Below are 16,975 nucleotides of genomic sequence, written 5' to 3' on the forward strand. Positions count from 1 at the left end.
ATATTTTCCAATGTAAATGTTGCAGTCCTGCTGGGTGTCTGTCCTCCTTTAATGCCTGAGCTGACCAGACATCAGATTTCCCCAAGGGCTCAAAGCCTCCAGTACAATTCCCTTTTCCCAGCTCATGGGTAGGTACCAATCAGACAAGTGGAAGTCACCCAAGTACTTTGGAACTGCAAAGGCTTTAACACAGGCCTGTGTGTTAGAGAGAATCCACGCTCTCCAGCCAAACGAGGATTTCTGCTGAAGCACGGATGAACCACTAAACCTGCAACTAAGTATGCTGGACTGTCTGCAGCACACTGAAGCACTTAAACAAAAAAGCCACCAAAAAGATCAACCAACACTACTGGTAAACATTTTGTAAAAGATTTATTTAAGTATCATTTATCACAAAGAGGAAAATACATAGAAGATTAGAAGCATGCAACCATCTTCCACATTGCTATTTATTTTTCTTGCATTCCCAGCTCGCTGTAATAGAACTCCTGTGCCACCCTCACTTGGTTCCTCAAAAATACTGTTTCAAGACATAGGATAACCAAAAAAAAAACCACAATAAAAGGTAAGATAACATATGAGAAAAGTGCAAAGTAAAAAAGTCACATATACCACATTCAAACCCTTCCCCTTCCAAAAAAATGGATAAAGGCAAACTGTCATTTTGCTGCACGATCAGATTGTCTTTATGAACTACTATACAAAAAATTAATATAAATTAAGGGCATAATCCTGCAGACACTTATAATCACAGCTAACTTCAATCAGAGTGGCTCAATTGGTATTATTAAAAGCCACAAGTTAGTCACATGCATAAGTTCTTGCAGGTGTAAGGCCCTAAGGCAATAAAATGTTTAAGAGCATTAGGGAGAACAAAAATTAAAGCAAATGAAATCATTCTCAGATGTGTGTTGCTTAGTAAGTTTATATCAAACATATTTTAAACAGAACAGTTTGCTCCTAAAGCCCTGAATATTTCTATTACTTAAGCAGTTTTGCAAGATTAAAAGACAAAACCCCCAGGAAGCTGGTACAGATGTTAATGAACATAAAAATTACTTCAGGCAGGTATGTAGGGAGGTGGAGGTTCCTTCTCAGGCATCTTCACTGCCATTTCATAGGTTGGCAGAACATACTAAGGAGAAGACATTTTGAAGTGATTAATGCAAGAGATTTCAAATGGGAAAAAAAAATAAAAAAGAGAACAAAAGCATACATGGCCCATCAGCAACTTAATTCTCTGTTGCAGGCAAAGTTATTTTAAGAATTTACTGCTGTTCCTAGTAAGCAAATAAAGAAGTGAAAGAAGTTGCAGGAGCAGTTTGCTGCTCTGCTGAGTCTAACCCTCAGTCCTTCATCCACACCCCACTGCATCTTGACTTTGTAAAGCAGCAAGGAAGGTTTGGACTGGTGCAATCAAAGCTTCCCTCTACCACAAGAAAAACATTCAAAGACTTCTCTCTAAAGACCCTCCTTTTAGACACTCAGAATTTAGCTAAGAAATAACCTACCACAAAATTAGCTGCTTTAAAATGTTTTATCTTTCCAGTCTTTCTTTAGAAAGCTGGACAAGGCTTGGAAACATACATGGATGTAGTGATTTTCTACTTCAAAATTAATGACACTGCTTCCTTTTATCTCAAAACAAGATTTTACCTGTGGAGGAGCTTCAAAAGCAGGGTACACAGCAATCTCTGGCAAACTTCTGCTGATGATGTATTTATAGCAGTTCCATACACAGTTAATTAGATATGCCTGAAAGAAGAGAGATTTTTCTTTTAAACATCTCATAAGCATTGGCTGATTCAGAAATTAGATGTTGGATGACATTCCTGTAATAAAAAGGAGCATAAATCAACTTAGACAACACATATCTGAGGAATGGTTGCTATTTCACAGACCTGGCCACATACCTGTGTTGCTCTCCATTTAGCTTTGCTGTCACAGTGACTCACAGAGGATGCACCACACAGGTTTTAGCAAAAGAATTCACAGATCCATTCAACTAATCTCTGTCTGCCTCACAGAGCTAATCAAATTAATCACCAACTAGCTTATGCTTGTGTGGATCCCAGTCCAAACCTGCCAGGAGGAGGAGGAGAGGCCAACAGTACAATCCCACTCATCTCCCTGTTAGCTGTATTTCTCCAGCTAACTGCCAGTGTTAAGGAGAGAGCTCACACACACAACTGAGGCAGCAGGGAGAGGGTCGAGCAGTGAACCCTGACCTCCGAGTCAATACTGACTGCTGCAGAAAGAAACATTAGCATGATATGATGAGGATTAAGGTTTTTTATTACTAATTTGTGTAACATTAACCTCTCCAAATCTCCCACTGACAAGTTAGCACTGTTGTACAAAAGGTACCAAATTTCCCAATCAATACACAAGTGCTATCTATTGTATTAGGCTTTCACTCCCCCCAGTTACACATACCTCTTGGAAAAAGTATAGAAAATCAGTAAAATTATTATTATTTCATTTTTTCTTAAATGCAACCTGAATGCAATAAAGGAACAGTATCATGGCCAATGTATATTATAAATTAATTTCTCTAATATGCTTTGCTTACACAAGAGTTTTTATAATCCAAATGAATGCCTCATAATTTAGATCTTCAGAAAGAAACTGGTACTATCACCCTTCAGAAGGGAGAAAGATCCAGGTCTAGAATTAATTTATACATTTCCTCATTCCATCATCTTGCTTCCAAAACTTGCATTCTGGTTTGTTAGGCACAGTGAGAGATTTTAAACATTTTGCTTAGAAACTTGTAAGCATTAACTCAATACTATTTCACTACAAGCTTAATTACAACTATTAAAATTATCTCCAGGTAGACAAAAAGTCTTTTTGCATTCCTCCTTCCTACTCAGGAAGAGCAGAGCTGCATAAGCACACCCCACCCACACAAAGTTAGCTGAAGACACCAGTATACAACATATTAGACTTAAGTCATACTGGAACTGAACATCCCAACAATTGTTCTCAAAGAAGTTCTCACCTCAGCATTAAGAAGGCAGCTGGGTTCTGAATTCAGCATTGAGAATTAACTCAGATTGACACCGTCTCAATATTTATTAACTCTTGCAACAGACACATGATTAAGTTTTAACTTACCTTTAAAATGATAAATAATACAAAGAACACCAGAACAATAAACAAGAGACAGCTGGAGTCCAAAGAAAGGAGATCCTCTTTGTAAGGAAAATCCGGCTAGTGAAAAAAAAAAGCGGGGGGGGGGGGAAGGAGAGAAAGGGAAGAGATAAGAATGAACACTGCACAATCAAATATGATAGAAAAACATCCAAACTTCACACCAAATGAAACAAACCCTTCTGTAAACTACTCCCCTGAAACAAAAAGTTCCATTTCTAACAAGTTTCTTCTTTATCCTCCCACAAAGCACAGTATTTATCCTCTCTCTGTACCACAAGAACAGATCACTACAGTACAGTCTGTGTCCCTAGTCACTTCACCGCTCTCATGTCAACACAGATTCTTCTTTACAGCTGTAGGACAGTGTTTGTACTCATGGTCCTCTACAGCTCTTTAATGACTTCTGTTAATTACATCCTGTCAGTCCAACTTGAACACACTGGTGTGCAGTGTAAGATGTCACCCTCAAACGTGGGGGAGCCAAAACAGAAATTCTGTAAACCTGTCTCTTTTCTTTCCCTGACCACAGCAACAAAGCCTCTCTCAAACACCAATCTAAAATTTTATCTGTTTTAAAGAGAACTTGCTTTTAAACATCTACTTGAACAAATCACAACATCAGCCAGCCAGAGCTCATGGTCCCTGCAGACAGTACATGCTATGCATTGACTCTTCTTGCAGTTAAAACACAAGCAGTGTTAGTGAGAACTCCACTGCAGTTTCCTTAGAAAGTGTTGTTGCATCTTGAGAAGAGACACACATAGAATGTAAAAAGGAAAGCTCAGATTCCATGTGTAATGCTGTGGGAATCCTTACCTACACTTCTACAGTCCTTACCTATACTTCTCTTCCTGTTCTCTACCAATTAAGGATCAACACATTTTTAATCTGCAGTAGCAAATTTGCCACTGAGCCCCACTGTTTAAAAGGCACAGTTAAGTGTGTTAAAGAACACACTTCCAAGTCCAAATGTAGCCAACACAGTTTAAACCAGTAGTTCCCATCACAATTCTTTCCTTACTCTCCCTGACTTTCCTTTTAGGGAGCCATGACAACTTTAACTCTTCCACCTCTGACAAGCTACCATACCCATAATAACCACCTATGGCTGCTGCAGGCTGAATTTCTTATGCAAAGGGAAGTGTAGCTCACTCACTCACTCATCCAATTAAAACAAACTTTAATTTAAAATGTAAACTATCAACTTGAGCTGAATACTTACCAACTGATCCAGGTAATCCTTGATTCTGGGCAAGTAGGTTAGAGAGCTGATGGCAACCAGACAACTGAGCACAAAGTCAAAGAGTTGGTAACAGAAAAATGGGATCAGCCAGCCTACACGATGCTAAGAAATAGAAAAAAAAAGGAGCAGCCTGTAAATTATTTTGTTTTTAAAAAAAATCAAGCAGCAACTCTCAAACCATGAATTATAAATATACTTACAGCAATGGCACCATACACCATCATTGCACTGATTGTGAACATGAGAAGGGAGATAGCAAACAGAACACAGGCATTTTCTGTATTAAAAAAAAAAACAAAAACAAAAAACCCAATAAGAATCAGTCATTTCCCAGAGCTTTGTCCATTACTATGATCTATTCTCAATTGACTCATCCGTGCCAACTACCAGCAGCAGAATAGAGCAATTCAGATCCTTCCTAACAAAAAAAGATCTGGTTCAAGAAAACCTACAACTACTTGGAAAAATCCCTCTGCCTTAATCAAAAGCCTGACTAAAGCCCAGGAACACCAATTAGAAGCTTGACACAGTTTGACAGTAATGCACCATAATGATGCTGATTTGCAGTATGTGTCAGTGCTGAAAGTATGTGAGTGATTAACTTTACAACGACACAATCGTAAGTGAAGCTAACACACTATCAACCTTTACACTTGAAAATGGTTTGGTTATGTAATTTGGTCATTGGCAGTGGGAGCTGCACTGCTCCTTCAGTAACACTAAGGAAAACAGGAAATCACTGTGTGGAAGGTATCCCACTATTTACAACAAAAGGCAGTTGAACAGAAACCAATTTGTAGCAAAATCCAGGACACTCATGGAAGCTGCATGATAAAGATTCTCCCTGTGCATCACAGTTACTGATTACAGAAGCACAGCTGCTTTCCACAAGTTAGATTATACTTGTTCTTTTTTGAACACAAAGAAAGCAGCTTGAGAGTCTATAGACATGGTAAATAAATGTGTTTTAGCAATATTGAAGCCAACATTTTGTGGTTCTCCTGCTTGAAAAAGATTATCTGAGAACCCTTTCTATTCTGCAATTAATATCTACATACACAGATGGCATCAAGGAAGAGCCCCCACATATCTGAAATGCACTGCGTTGATCAGACATGTCTCAGCAATCACCAGCAAGTGTGGCTGTCTTCTGAGGAGTTATTACTCACAATATACAGTAGTACAATAATACCTGTAATGTTTTTTTTCACGCACACAAAACCCTCTACCCAGATCCCAATATAAGGAATCAAAATTTAATATAATATATAATATTGACTCCCAATATAAGGAGTCAAAAGCATGTGATAGATTTTATACTAAAGAGTGAAGAAAGCACCTTCAGCTTCAGAAGCATCTTTCACTCATATAAGCTTAAGGCTACCAAGTACACCAACAGCCTTTACAGATCATATAACATTCTACAGACATCTGCTGTGATTTTACTTAGTATCTTAGCCTCATGAAGAATTTGGTCCTTACTCCCACTCTTATTTCATTAGTAGTAAATGTGAGTTACAGTCACATGTCAGAATTGACAGATACAGGTCATGGACAATTAATCCAAAATGCTCAAAACCCAGTTTTGTGCTGCACTATTTAACTTTGCTGAATCTAACCCTCCCTGAATTTTTATGTAATACAACACACTGAGGTAGATTAGAAGCGCCACACTACACATTTCTGCACATTTAAAACCAAGAGAAGCAAAGCATATGCACAAGTTTACAGACAGAATATTTAAAAGCTCGACACCAGTTACAGCTGTATACATCATACACTCAGTAACAGAGTGAAAAACAGGCATAATTCTGCTCATGGTGCTTTCTCTTTCATTTATTCTGCAGGTGAAACTTGGAGAAACATTTTGGTTTCACTCAAGTACTTGGCATCCCAAATGTTTCTCTCATCTTCGAAAGATATCATGGTTTTCTTCTTAATAAATTCATATGCAGGAGCTCTAAGGTTCTTTCCTGATCTATGAAGATGAACAAAAATTCTGAAGAAAAGTCTTTAAACTTGTTTTCTGCTGCTTGTTTTACCGAGACAGCAAAGTTAATTAATGTTTATGGAGAAAGTGAATCAGAGATGTCCCACACATACTTCAACACTCAAAGCATCAGAAGGCCAAGAAATCTCATCTTATACCAAGCATTAAGATGCTTGGGTATAAAATGAAGTTAAAATAATAGTCCATAAAGCTTTCTTTTTATTCTTGTAGAAGAATTCAATTCCAGAATAATTGAAGTGAAATTCAGAAAACAAGATAACCATATTTATTAAAAGTGGTATGCATATATTACAACCTAATGTAAGACAAATCCATGGTATTGTATACTTTATAATCCCATCAGCCAGCAGAGTTCTAGACCTACCAGCCATTCTATCGGAAGCATAGTAATTTCCAATGACTTCATACTGGATATCAACAGTTGGCACCATATTTGGATGAGTCACTTCTACTGTCAACAAGATGCCCATCAGCAAGTTCACCACCTGAGAGAGATCACAGTTACCTCAAGGTTAATTACTTTGCAACAGCTAAGATGATTTTAATGAACACTAATAATCCTTTATTTCAGTTAAAAATAAACTCTTCCTTCTGCCTGTATGTGGAAGGAAAAAAAAAAGGTCAATTTACAGTTAAATTTCAAGCTGATTTAGTTAAACGACTATTAAAACAACCCAAAGAGTGTGGAGCACTTGCTAGGTTCAATGAATCACCAATGAATAACTTTGCAAATTGAGGTGATGGAAAGATTGCTAGGGATTCAAATAACACAATTAAGTTGATGCTGGCTTGATGAATGTACAGATTTGTGAACTGAAACACTGGAAACCATTAAAAAAGGTCAGGAAGATAAAGGTACAGAATAAGGAATATTTTCAAAGAATTTCTGCTTTCTACAACAAATTGAATTAATTTAACATACAAATAAATTACTGGGTTTCTGCCACATATCAGCTTTAATAAGCTAGAGTGAAAATCTTCCTCTGCTTCCCAGATCACTTATTAAAACGTCACCGGTACTTATCAGAAAGGTCTACACAACCACAGGGGAAGTTAAAAAGTTTCACAGGAAGATGAACCCCCACAATGTGGCCGTGTGCTCACCAGTCTCTCTCCTCCCTCATGCTGCTACTTAAGACTCCTTCTGTTGCCCCATTTTGGTACACACCAGAAAATGTCCTCAGTAAGAGCTCAAAGAATCAGAAGTAGCTTAAGCCTCTGTAAAATTGCCTTGACAGCATTTATAACGTATTCAAGGTTTACAGGAACATAGTTTTTGTTACTAGTATCTGGAGACAAATGCCAAAGGTTGCATAACACAAAAAAAACCTCATGATGGTCTCTCAGAGCTGCAGACATTTTCCAATCAGTATTCAGTACTGTCACACCAGCAGCACGATCCCTTCCAATTAGTCTCAAAAGAAAAAAAAAAAAAAACTGGTTTGCAGTTTCTCACAACTTAAGAATATTTGAATATTTGCCAGGTATTTCTTCTTCTATGGGCATGGTTCCAGAAGTCAATGATGGTGACAAGTCTATGTACCATTACTGAAGATTTCAGGAAGGAAAAAAAACTCTGAATATTTTAAAAATTTTGGGACTCACAGTTCCTATAACTTTTTTCCCCTCACTGTTTTTATTAGTTTTTTCTTCTTGTTCCCCCAGGGTTTACAGATAAATGGTGATAAGCTTGCAAGCACTTTGTGCTAAAAGAACCCTTTCGTGGAATTAAAGTTGGTAGAGCATTTCACTTTGTAGAAATGCAATCATCTCATATGTATTACACAAACTTACTAGAATTTCCAGCTATTTTGAGCCCCTTGTATTTCTACCAAGCATTTTATATAAAACATACTAGCCAAAACAGCTAGCAGTGAAGAATTCTGTTTAACCATCAATATTTTTAGCCTCAAAATGCACTTATTTTCACTCACAGGATACTTCTTAAAGGGCAAACTGTCAAGTTGCTCACCTGTGTCATTTTCAGATCTTATTCTGCTTCACCATTCATCAAAAATATGGAACACTTTCATCTCCCACCTGCTTCATCCTTCTGTACTCTGGCCTTCTGCTCTCAATGCTCTCTGCATTTTCAACCCTTCTATTTCCTCCTCTCTATATTGGAAAATACCTTTTGGCACTGTACCCGTTTCAAAAAGCCTAGGTCAAGGTTCAGGTCTCTGGCAGCTGAAACATTGAACTCTACTTTATAAAGCACAAAAGTACATGTTCAATTACAACTAAATCATTTATTGTTTATACATAGTCATGAGTTTGACTGCCATGATAGGCTATCTGCTTCAGGATAATGAGTAAGCAGCACCTGAATTGCTATAGAAGTACTGGAGAACTAGAATTTTGAGACTGTAATTCTCCATCTGTCACTTTCTTTTTTATTTTCATCTTATCTGTGATCCTAATTCAGTGTACCCAAGTCTTTAGTAATTTCACTAGTTACTGAGTGTAGTTCCAAGTATTAAAGATTTACTTTCTCAACCTGAAATGGTATGCGAGTAAAACAGAAAATAAGAGTCATTCAAAATCCAATCTATTAGAATCAATGAGACCAAATAAAAATAGTAACAAACCAAAACAAATCTAAAAAACAAACAATAACCCAAAACCTTGGCCAATTCACACCTCAGGGTTTCCAGCACTCCATTACTACTGTTTACAAATCTATCACAACACTGAGCAATTAACTGAAATTCATATGTTAAACGTGATTAAGACCTACAGAGCCAGAGCCTCTGTTTTAACTACTTCCATTCTTCCCCAGAAGCTTGATAACAGCAAGACCACAAGGTTAGTTTCAAAATAATCAGTGTAACAGGCAGCAAGAATATAGTTTGGGCCACATTGTTAGAGCTTTTAAGTATATACTCACTGCAAACCAAATGTATGTTCACAAATATCTACACACAGAGGTCAGAAAAAACATAACTCATGTATGCTTCAGTGTAATATGAGGATTAAACCCACCACCATCTTCTCCTCAAAAAAAACAAAACAATACAAAACAAACTCAAAAAACCTCCAAACCTGACAAGACAGCACTCAGTGGATACTGCAGCACCCTAAAGTAACACCTCAGAAATCTCAGCAGCCTCATTCTGGTCTTTTTTGATAGAAAATAAAAAATAGTAATAAAAACATTTGCAAAATGCACGTTAAAGTCCTTATAAAAATAATCCCATTAAGATGAGAATAACCTTAATTTAGTTTTGTAATAGTTTAAGGAGTGTATTTTACATTTTCATGTCTGGGATAGCTAAGTTTAATAGTTTGGTGTAGCTTGTATCAAAATTCAAAGAGCTGAAATTTCGAATTCTCAGGTAGAAAGTTATAATTTGTTACACCCTGGTAAGAGAAATATTAGCTCCCCATATGACTAAAACTCAAAAGACTGTGGAACTCTTAAGAAGCATTAGCTTTTTAATCAGTGAGTTTTATCTCCACAGTGTACACTTTATTCCTCATCATGTAAGTGCTTCAGCTCTCTGGAGGCCCAAACATGAAGTCCAGTTTTCCCCAAGCACTCAGAGTGACTTGGGCAAAACCAAGAATTCCTACTTATAATTTGCTTATATCCTTTTAGGAGGGGAAAGAGGGAAATTGCCTTGCACTACTACACTCATTTTCCTTTCACTTTTCCAGTACTTTTTCCCTAGACATGTTTCCAAAGTGGGAAAAGAAAAAAAAAAAAAAAAAAAAAAAAAAAAAAAAAAAAAAAAGAAAAAAAACCCCAAACAAACAAAAAGGAGATTCTGGTTTGGTTTGGTTTATTAATATATTGGAACAGTAAAAACTGAAGAAGACTAATTTTAAATAGGGTACTTCAGAGCCTCTAGCCCTACCAGTATTAGAGTGACAGACATGAGCCAGTGTAACTAGTCTCAATCTGGTTCAGTGAACACACAATTCCAGAGATCCCCCTCATGCTCCTGCTAACCAGCAGCATTTGCATCACTGACTGCAGCCCTGAAATTTGCTGCCAGAACGCAGCAGCCCCTCCCTCCAAAACAATACTATTGGCATTTATGCTGTTTACTGAACTCTGATCCCATTCTTGCCAGTGCAGTGTTCGAGCTTCCGGTTTCTGGAAAGTGCAGTGCCCAATATGAAAGTTTACAGGAAGAAACAAACTTCAAAGCAACACGACTGCAATTATGGAGGGAGGAAGAGGAGGTTTCTTTTTCCTTCCAACACAGAACAGCAGTGGGTGTTGCAGAGCTAACGAAGCTTTATCAGACCTGGAACTCAAGTACAATTCTGCCAGAAATGTTCTTAAGTTGTCTTTTGGTAAATACACTTTTATTTACTGAGCACAAACAGCAGCAGCACACAGACAAAACCGTGCTTGAGAGACACTCTGTTCACACAGCATCAGCAGCAGACATTTTAGAAGGTAGACCTGGTTCTCTCTGGACTTGCAGAAGCACACAGCAAGGACAGTGACAAAACTGTTCTAGTGAGGAGCAAAGTTAATTACATGCATTATTTAAAAGTACACAAATAAGCAAGGAATAGGAAAATGCCTAAAGAAATGGTTATGTAAGAATAACACATGTATTAAGTAGACAGAAGTCTTATCTTACTAAAACATCTGGAGTAGATTGCTGTGAGACTCCATTTTAAGTTTGATAGCAAATTCCTTCAGGACTGCACTGCACGAGAACACAGTTTCTATAGTAAATAGCAAGATTTTCAGTAACATAAAACTATTCTTGAACTTAACATTCTCTCCCTCCAAAAAGCTACATCCTTCAAAAAACCCCAACAAAACCAAAACACACAAAATACAAACAAAAAGCCCCACCAAACCCACAAACCACCACCCTACACATAAAGTTACTACTATTTGTCCCACTGTAACTTAAAAGCAGAGATTAGTTAATTGATTTAGAAATACTTCTCATAAGAACTGAAACACTAAGTTAGGGATATACTTAAATGGTGCATTAATTAACATGTCTAAAAAAACTGGCATGCTCTGGTCAATTTTTTAAAGCTTGGCAGAAGGCAATTAAATTTAACTTTCACTGTCAAAACCATATTTTACCTTCAAAAGAAGTATAATTTATAGTTGAATTCTGAGATTAAAGCATTAGGGAAGACCACCTAAAGCTTCATGTTATAACCTTTTTCAGCTCAACAGACAGCTGTTGCCAGATTTTAAAGTTATCACCCTTACCCAGGTGACAGCTGAGAACTGGATATAAATATTTTATATTTTTATAACACGGCTTAAAAGTGTTTGATACAGGTTTGTTTTTTTTTTAATATAAAAACTCGCACCTCTAAAGCACTTTGCATGCCCCCCGCTACCTTGAACTGAGCCCACTTTTCCCTGTGGCAGAGCGAGTGGCTGCGGTTACCCGGGATCAAAGCCGCGCTCCGCCCTGGAGCCGCAGCCCCACGGCTGCCACCGTCCCCTGCACCCATTCAGAGAGAAGAAAGAGATGCCGCATCCAGGCAACTAGAGGAAACATAAGCACAGCAGGAGAGGTAGAAACTGGAAGTGCTACCAGGTCTGTGGCCACGGAAATATCTCCCTGTCCCCCGCCCCCAGCAAGTTCCTGGCTTTGCAGACACTCCCGCGAACAGGAATCGCAGCGGAAGGCAGCGAGGTGCTTTTGTTCTGTAACAAGGATTACTGTCCCCCTTGCTGTTCACGATTCCTGCTTTTACTTGAGGGACCAGAAGCATATTCTTGAACTGCATCCATCGGCACAGGCTGGTTCGCAGGTTTCTAAAAGTTTGATTCGCAATACCACAATGGACCTTTTCCTTTGAAATGAACTAGCAATAGAACTTAATCAGCACCAAGACTTTTGTCCTACTTCATTTTGAAAGAAATGCCTCTTCCCTAAAGTTTTGTTACATTTCCAACCCCCTACCCTGCCTTTTCCTCAAGTCCTATCTCTCCAGCAACTTTGTTTGCCTGTACATTTTTTTGCCAACTGAGGGACCAAGAGGCACAAAAATAAACGATCTTCCCATACTTGTTGAAAATAAACAATAACTCCCCAAAATCAAAACCCCATGCCTCTAAAGGCAGTTTCTGTGCATGGCTGTTTCATATCAACACAAAAATTCAGCATTCTTTGTTTCTCACAATCTCGAGAAGGGCAAAGGAGAACACAGGTTTTGATTACAGCTTCAGGAGAAAAGAAAAGGTATGATGCAACTTTTGTAAACTATCCTCTCATTTTTACTGCCCACGAGGATTAAGGGGAAGGAAAGATGAGGAAATTACTTCAGTAAAGGGCAGTTCAGACCCCCTTTAAAGGGAACCAGGGAAGTTAGGACTCCACTCCAGGCCTTTAACTTGCTGGTACTGTTTTCACATTTCCACTCCGCCCTAGCTCAGAACTTTATTTCTAATATTTCATCCACACTACCACAGCTCTTCCTCGGAGAGAAAGTACTCATAAGTCGGAAGAAAGGCAGTATTTTGGGAGCCAAATTTGTTTCCACTGCTTTTCAATCACCGTTTCAGGAACAGAGTATGGAATAACCAGGAACTTCTCTTGCCACAAAGCTCTTGCTCATTCTAAGACACTCATCTTCCTCTCAGAGGTTACACACCATTCACGGGTACCTCATCTTATTCCTCTACTATACACCCCGAATTCCACTCTCCCCCAATCTCCTCCCTTACAAGTTCAGTACTGTATTAAAGTCTCAATCCCTCCAAACCAAGAAAGAGAAGAGTAACACAATCTCTGAGACGCAGATTAAAACGCTCTGAACTTTCTCTTCATTTTCTTTTTCCAAACACAAGGGAGGCTGCCGAGGGACAGGAAGACTTCCTTAGCCCGAAGGAGAGCCCGGGAAAGAAGAGGGGCCCGAGCCCCGGGGTGACCCCAGGCAATCCCCCGGTGCAGCTCCCCCGGCCGCCCCGGCACCGGGAGCGGCCGCCCGGGCAGGGCAGCGGGACGCGCGCGCTCCCTCACAGCGGCCGCTGCTCCCCCGCCCCACCGAACAGCCGCGCACGCGCGCTGAGCACGGCCCCCACCACCGCCCCTCCAGCCGCTGGCCGCCCCCGCCTCTCACCATGTACCAGGTGCCCAGGATGATGGTGCCGGTGCGCACATGGCAGCAGCCGCAGCACCGGGTGCTGTGGAAGCGGTCACGACTCCGCTTGAACGTCATGGCGGCGGCGCGCAGCTCCAACCGCCGGACCCACCACCCGCCCTCTCCAAGCAGTTCCCGACACCGAGGGCCGTAGAACCCCCGGCGCGCGCGTCACCGCCGCACTGACCAATCAACCGCCGAGAGAGTGTCGCGGGGCGGGCCTGTGTTGCCGCAGTGACGGATGATTGACAGCTTCGCTGACCAATCACAACGGCTCTGTTACTGACGCCCCGCATTCACCTGCGGCGGCACCTGAGGTGGGGTGGTGCCTTTTCCGCCATGTTGGGCTTTGCCCGCCTCTGCCGCCGGCCCTCAGGCGGGTCTGGGGGAGAAAGGTCCTGCCCTACTCGCCTGGTGCACGGGGAGCAGCTCGCCGGGCGTTTGAGCCGGAACTTGGCAGGTGGAGAGGCAGGGAAAAACCTATGGGGAAAGCTGCGGTGTATAGAGACGTTCCCGTGTACTTAGCGCGGGTGAGGAGCGGCTCGATTTCTGGGGCCAGTTCTGAGCCCCTGAGTTCAGGAGGGACATGGAAGTTCTAGAGAATGGCAACAGAAGGGCAACAGAGCTGGTGAAGCGGCTGGAGCAGAAGTCTGATGAGGAACGGCTGAGGGTGTTTTGCCTGGAGAAAAGGAAGCTCAGAGAGAGCCTTACCGCTCTCTACAACTCCCTGAAAGGAGGTTGTAGCCAGGGGGGGGTCGGCCCCTTCTCCCAGGCAGCTGGTAACAGCTTTAGAGCACATGGCCTCAGGCTGCAGCAGGGAGGTTTAGTCTGGACATCAGGAGGAATTTCTTCATTGGAGGGATGATTAGACGTTGGAGCAGAAGTCACTATTCCTGAAGGTGTTTGAAGACTGGACATGGCACTTAGTGCTATGGTCTGGTTGGCACGGTGTTAGGTCATGGTTTGGATTCGATGATCTCACAGGTCTTTTCCAACCTAATTGATTTTGTGATTATGGACAGCCCTTAATTCTACTATAGTAATGAGTAAGTAATATCTCCTGATGTCCTGATTCCAGCTGGGGCAGTGTTAATTTTTGCAGGTGCCAGGAGGGAGCATGGCTCGGATGTGCAGGTTATTGTGTCCCACCTCACCTCATTGTCATTGCCAGGAGCAGGAGGAAAAGGGGTTTCTTCCTCTGGAGAAAACGTGGAGGAGGGAGCCGACTGGTAGTGTGTACTGGGAGCGGGGGCAGGTTTCTTATCTCGTCTATTTTTCCAGTATATTGTGCCTTCAATTCTCAGCCTCATCCTAACACATCAGGAAGGATGAGGGGAAGGGGGAGTGAGAGAGAGCAGTGTGTGGTTTAGGAAAGTCCCAGTGGGGGTCCTGAACTGGGAAGTACCATTCCCAAACCATGACACCTGGGCAGAGCCTGATGAGGTCTGCTTTGAGGTACTGCCAACATCCCCGTTTTCACTGAATTTCGCTGCAGAAAGTTTAATTCACATGAGCTGTTTTGCTGTTCTTTTGAGTTAATTCCTTGGATTAAAGAATAATATTAAGACTAATACGCTAAGAGGATATGCCATCAGAGGGAAAACAGAAGAGGTGAAATTTTGTCCACAGAAGTGCTTTACTTTGTTGGTGGCTCCGAGCCCTACTCAAGCCCCTGTTGGTGAGTGGGTAATAGAAATGCTTCGTTAGTTTCACTGAAACCTGCGTGTGCTGCACTTTTTAAAACGTTAATTAGAAATAAGGTGTATAAATCCAAGTGCTGTCTTCTTCTGTGTATGTGTTAAGTTTCACCACCACTTAGACACACTGTCTCCTGTTCCCACATGGGGCAGGACCTGTAAACTTCCCCTGACCCTGTGATTTCTGGAGTCCTGAACTGTTGATGCAGAAATGCACACAGTTTATTTTAACCTTCTACTTGCAGCTGCAAATATTTCCTTCTTGGCAGTGCACAGCCTGAGACACAGAACCATAAATATTTGCTGTGCCTATATACACCAAGATGTATGTCAGTATTGAGTTTTTTCACTTTGAACAGTGAGAAGGTAATGGGGGTGACAGTGGTTGTCCTTTTGATACATTCCAGATTGTACAATTAACACATTTTATTGCTTTAGCTGTTTAGTCTGTTTTTAATGTGAGCTGTTGCTGAGTTGTTTGAAATTATTTACTTAAGGGCTTTAAAAGTGACCTTTTTATTGTAAATCCCCAGAGTTCCATAGTTAGTGTTTTTTTTCCTTAGGGCATATTTCATTTTTGAATAAACATGTTGTAAGTGCTGCTAAGATGGCTGTGATGATCCTCTTACAAACTATTGTTTGTTTCTTTAGTGCTGCTGATGTTTTCAGCCCGGTGCACAGATGCCTAATTATCAACACTCTGATTTAATGTAGCAAGAAGGGACTAATTTTAATCAATATACACATGTCCATGCAAAAAAAAAAAAAAAAAAAAAAAAAAAAAAGAAGAAGAAAAAAGAAAGTGCATTTTGTTGTAACCAGTCATTTAAAAAATAGGTTTTCTTACAGATGGCACTTTGGGAACCTAATCCAGCTCCTCCTGCTGCATGCATGCCTGAATTGATTAGATTGTTCTGCGGAGCTGAGAGATTCTCCTTCCTGTTGGTCTGTACCTGTGTGAAGCAGGAGTTCACAGGATTAGAATGAGTCAGAAATTAAAGTAGGAGCCCCTCCCTCAAAGTCTGGACATCCACTTGGAAACCTTTAAATCCCACTCCCAGTTCAAGTGATTTGTGTGGGCAAGTGCTCCAACTAAGAGCTTGCAGCTGGACGCTGCCGTCGCTAAGATCAGGCTTGTCAGGCTGAGATTGTCTGGGCTATTTTCATCAGATGAAAGAAATCTTAATTAAGTGTTCATATCTTTGTCAGCCAGACTCGGAATAAAAATTGATGCGATTCCCTTGAGCTTCACTGCTTGTTATACTCTGCAAACACTGCTTGTTATACTCGGCAACAAAGATACTGGGAAGAATAATGTGAATCCATTTAACATCACAAAGAAGCTTTCCACAGCAGGATAGGCTGATATGGAACTATTGAATTTGCATAAAAAAACCTCTCCACTTTCTCCCCCCCCCCCCCCCCCCCAAAAAAAAAAAAAAGGAAAATAAAGATTTAAAGAGTATTTTGAAAATTATTGCATTGTTCCTTGTACTTAAGGGAAGAGGTAATAGGTTAATGATTTTAGTCCTACCCTCTCTGAAAGATTCCAGTTCTTTCATGCCACAGGCAGCCCAGATGACCTCAGGCAAGAGACTTCCTTCTTGCTGAGCCTTAATTCTCTCCTTTTTGCTAGTTCAAAGAGGATTTCTGAGGCTAAATATATTAAAAACTCTGGGCTCAGCTTACAGTCATGACAGGCCGAGCAAAATCTGAGAGTCGGCGAGTACTAGGGATAAAACTTCCTCACAAGCAGACCACGGCATGCAGGACCAAAGCATCCAC

General features: G+C 40.6%; 1 protein-coding gene and 1 long non-coding RNA gene across 6 annotated transcripts; one reads left to right on the top strand and one right to left on the bottom strand.

Moving 5' to 3' along the window:
* Positions 1-355: 355 nt before the first annotated feature.
* Positions 356-13,656, bottom strand: LAPTM4A (lysosomal protein transmembrane 4 alpha). Of its 4 annotated transcripts, XM_041480823.1 has the most exons (8): positions 11,742-12,164; positions 6,778-6,898; positions 4,603-4,679; positions 4,382-4,504; positions 3,121-3,216; positions 1,657-1,755; positions 1,060-1,135; positions 356-520 (listed from the first exon to the last, which is right to left on the bottom strand). In XM_041480823.1, exons 1-7 carry the CDS (start codon positions 11,856-11,858, stop codon positions 1,061-1,063), a joined length of 708 nt encoding a protein of 235 aa, XP_041336757.1. In that variant the 5' UTR covers positions 11,859-12,164; the 3' UTR covers positions 356-520; position 1,060. The 4 variants fall into 4 exon arrangements, with proteins under 4 accessions (XP_041336757.1, XP_041336758.1, XP_041336756.1 ...); XM_041480824.1 differs by lacking the exon at positions 11,742-12,164 and adding an exon at positions 13,473-13,656 and having other exon boundaries at positions 356-1,135; XM_041480822.1 differs by having other exon boundaries at positions 356-1,135; positions 11,742-11,958.
* Positions 13,657-13,768: 112 nt separating this feature from the next.
* On the top strand, positions 13,769-16,435 carry LOC121360753. Of its 2 annotated transcripts, none has more exons than XR_005956253.1 (2): positions 13,769-15,171; positions 16,028-16,435. It is a non-coding gene; the product is annotated as an uncharacterized LOC121360753 (long non-coding RNA). The 2 variants fall into 2 exon arrangements; XR_005956254.1 differs by having other exon boundaries at positions 16,040-16,435.
* Positions 16,436-16,975: the final 540 nt, after the last annotated feature.

Source organism: Pyrgilauda ruficollis, unplaced genomic scaffold (assembly GCF_017590135.1).
Source record: "Pyrgilauda ruficollis isolate IOZ18807 unplaced genomic scaffold, ASM1759013v1 scaffold54, whole genome shotgun sequence".
NCBI classification, from domain to species: Eukaryota; Metazoa; Chordata; class Aves; order Passeriformes; family Passeridae; genus Pyrgilauda; species Pyrgilauda ruficollis.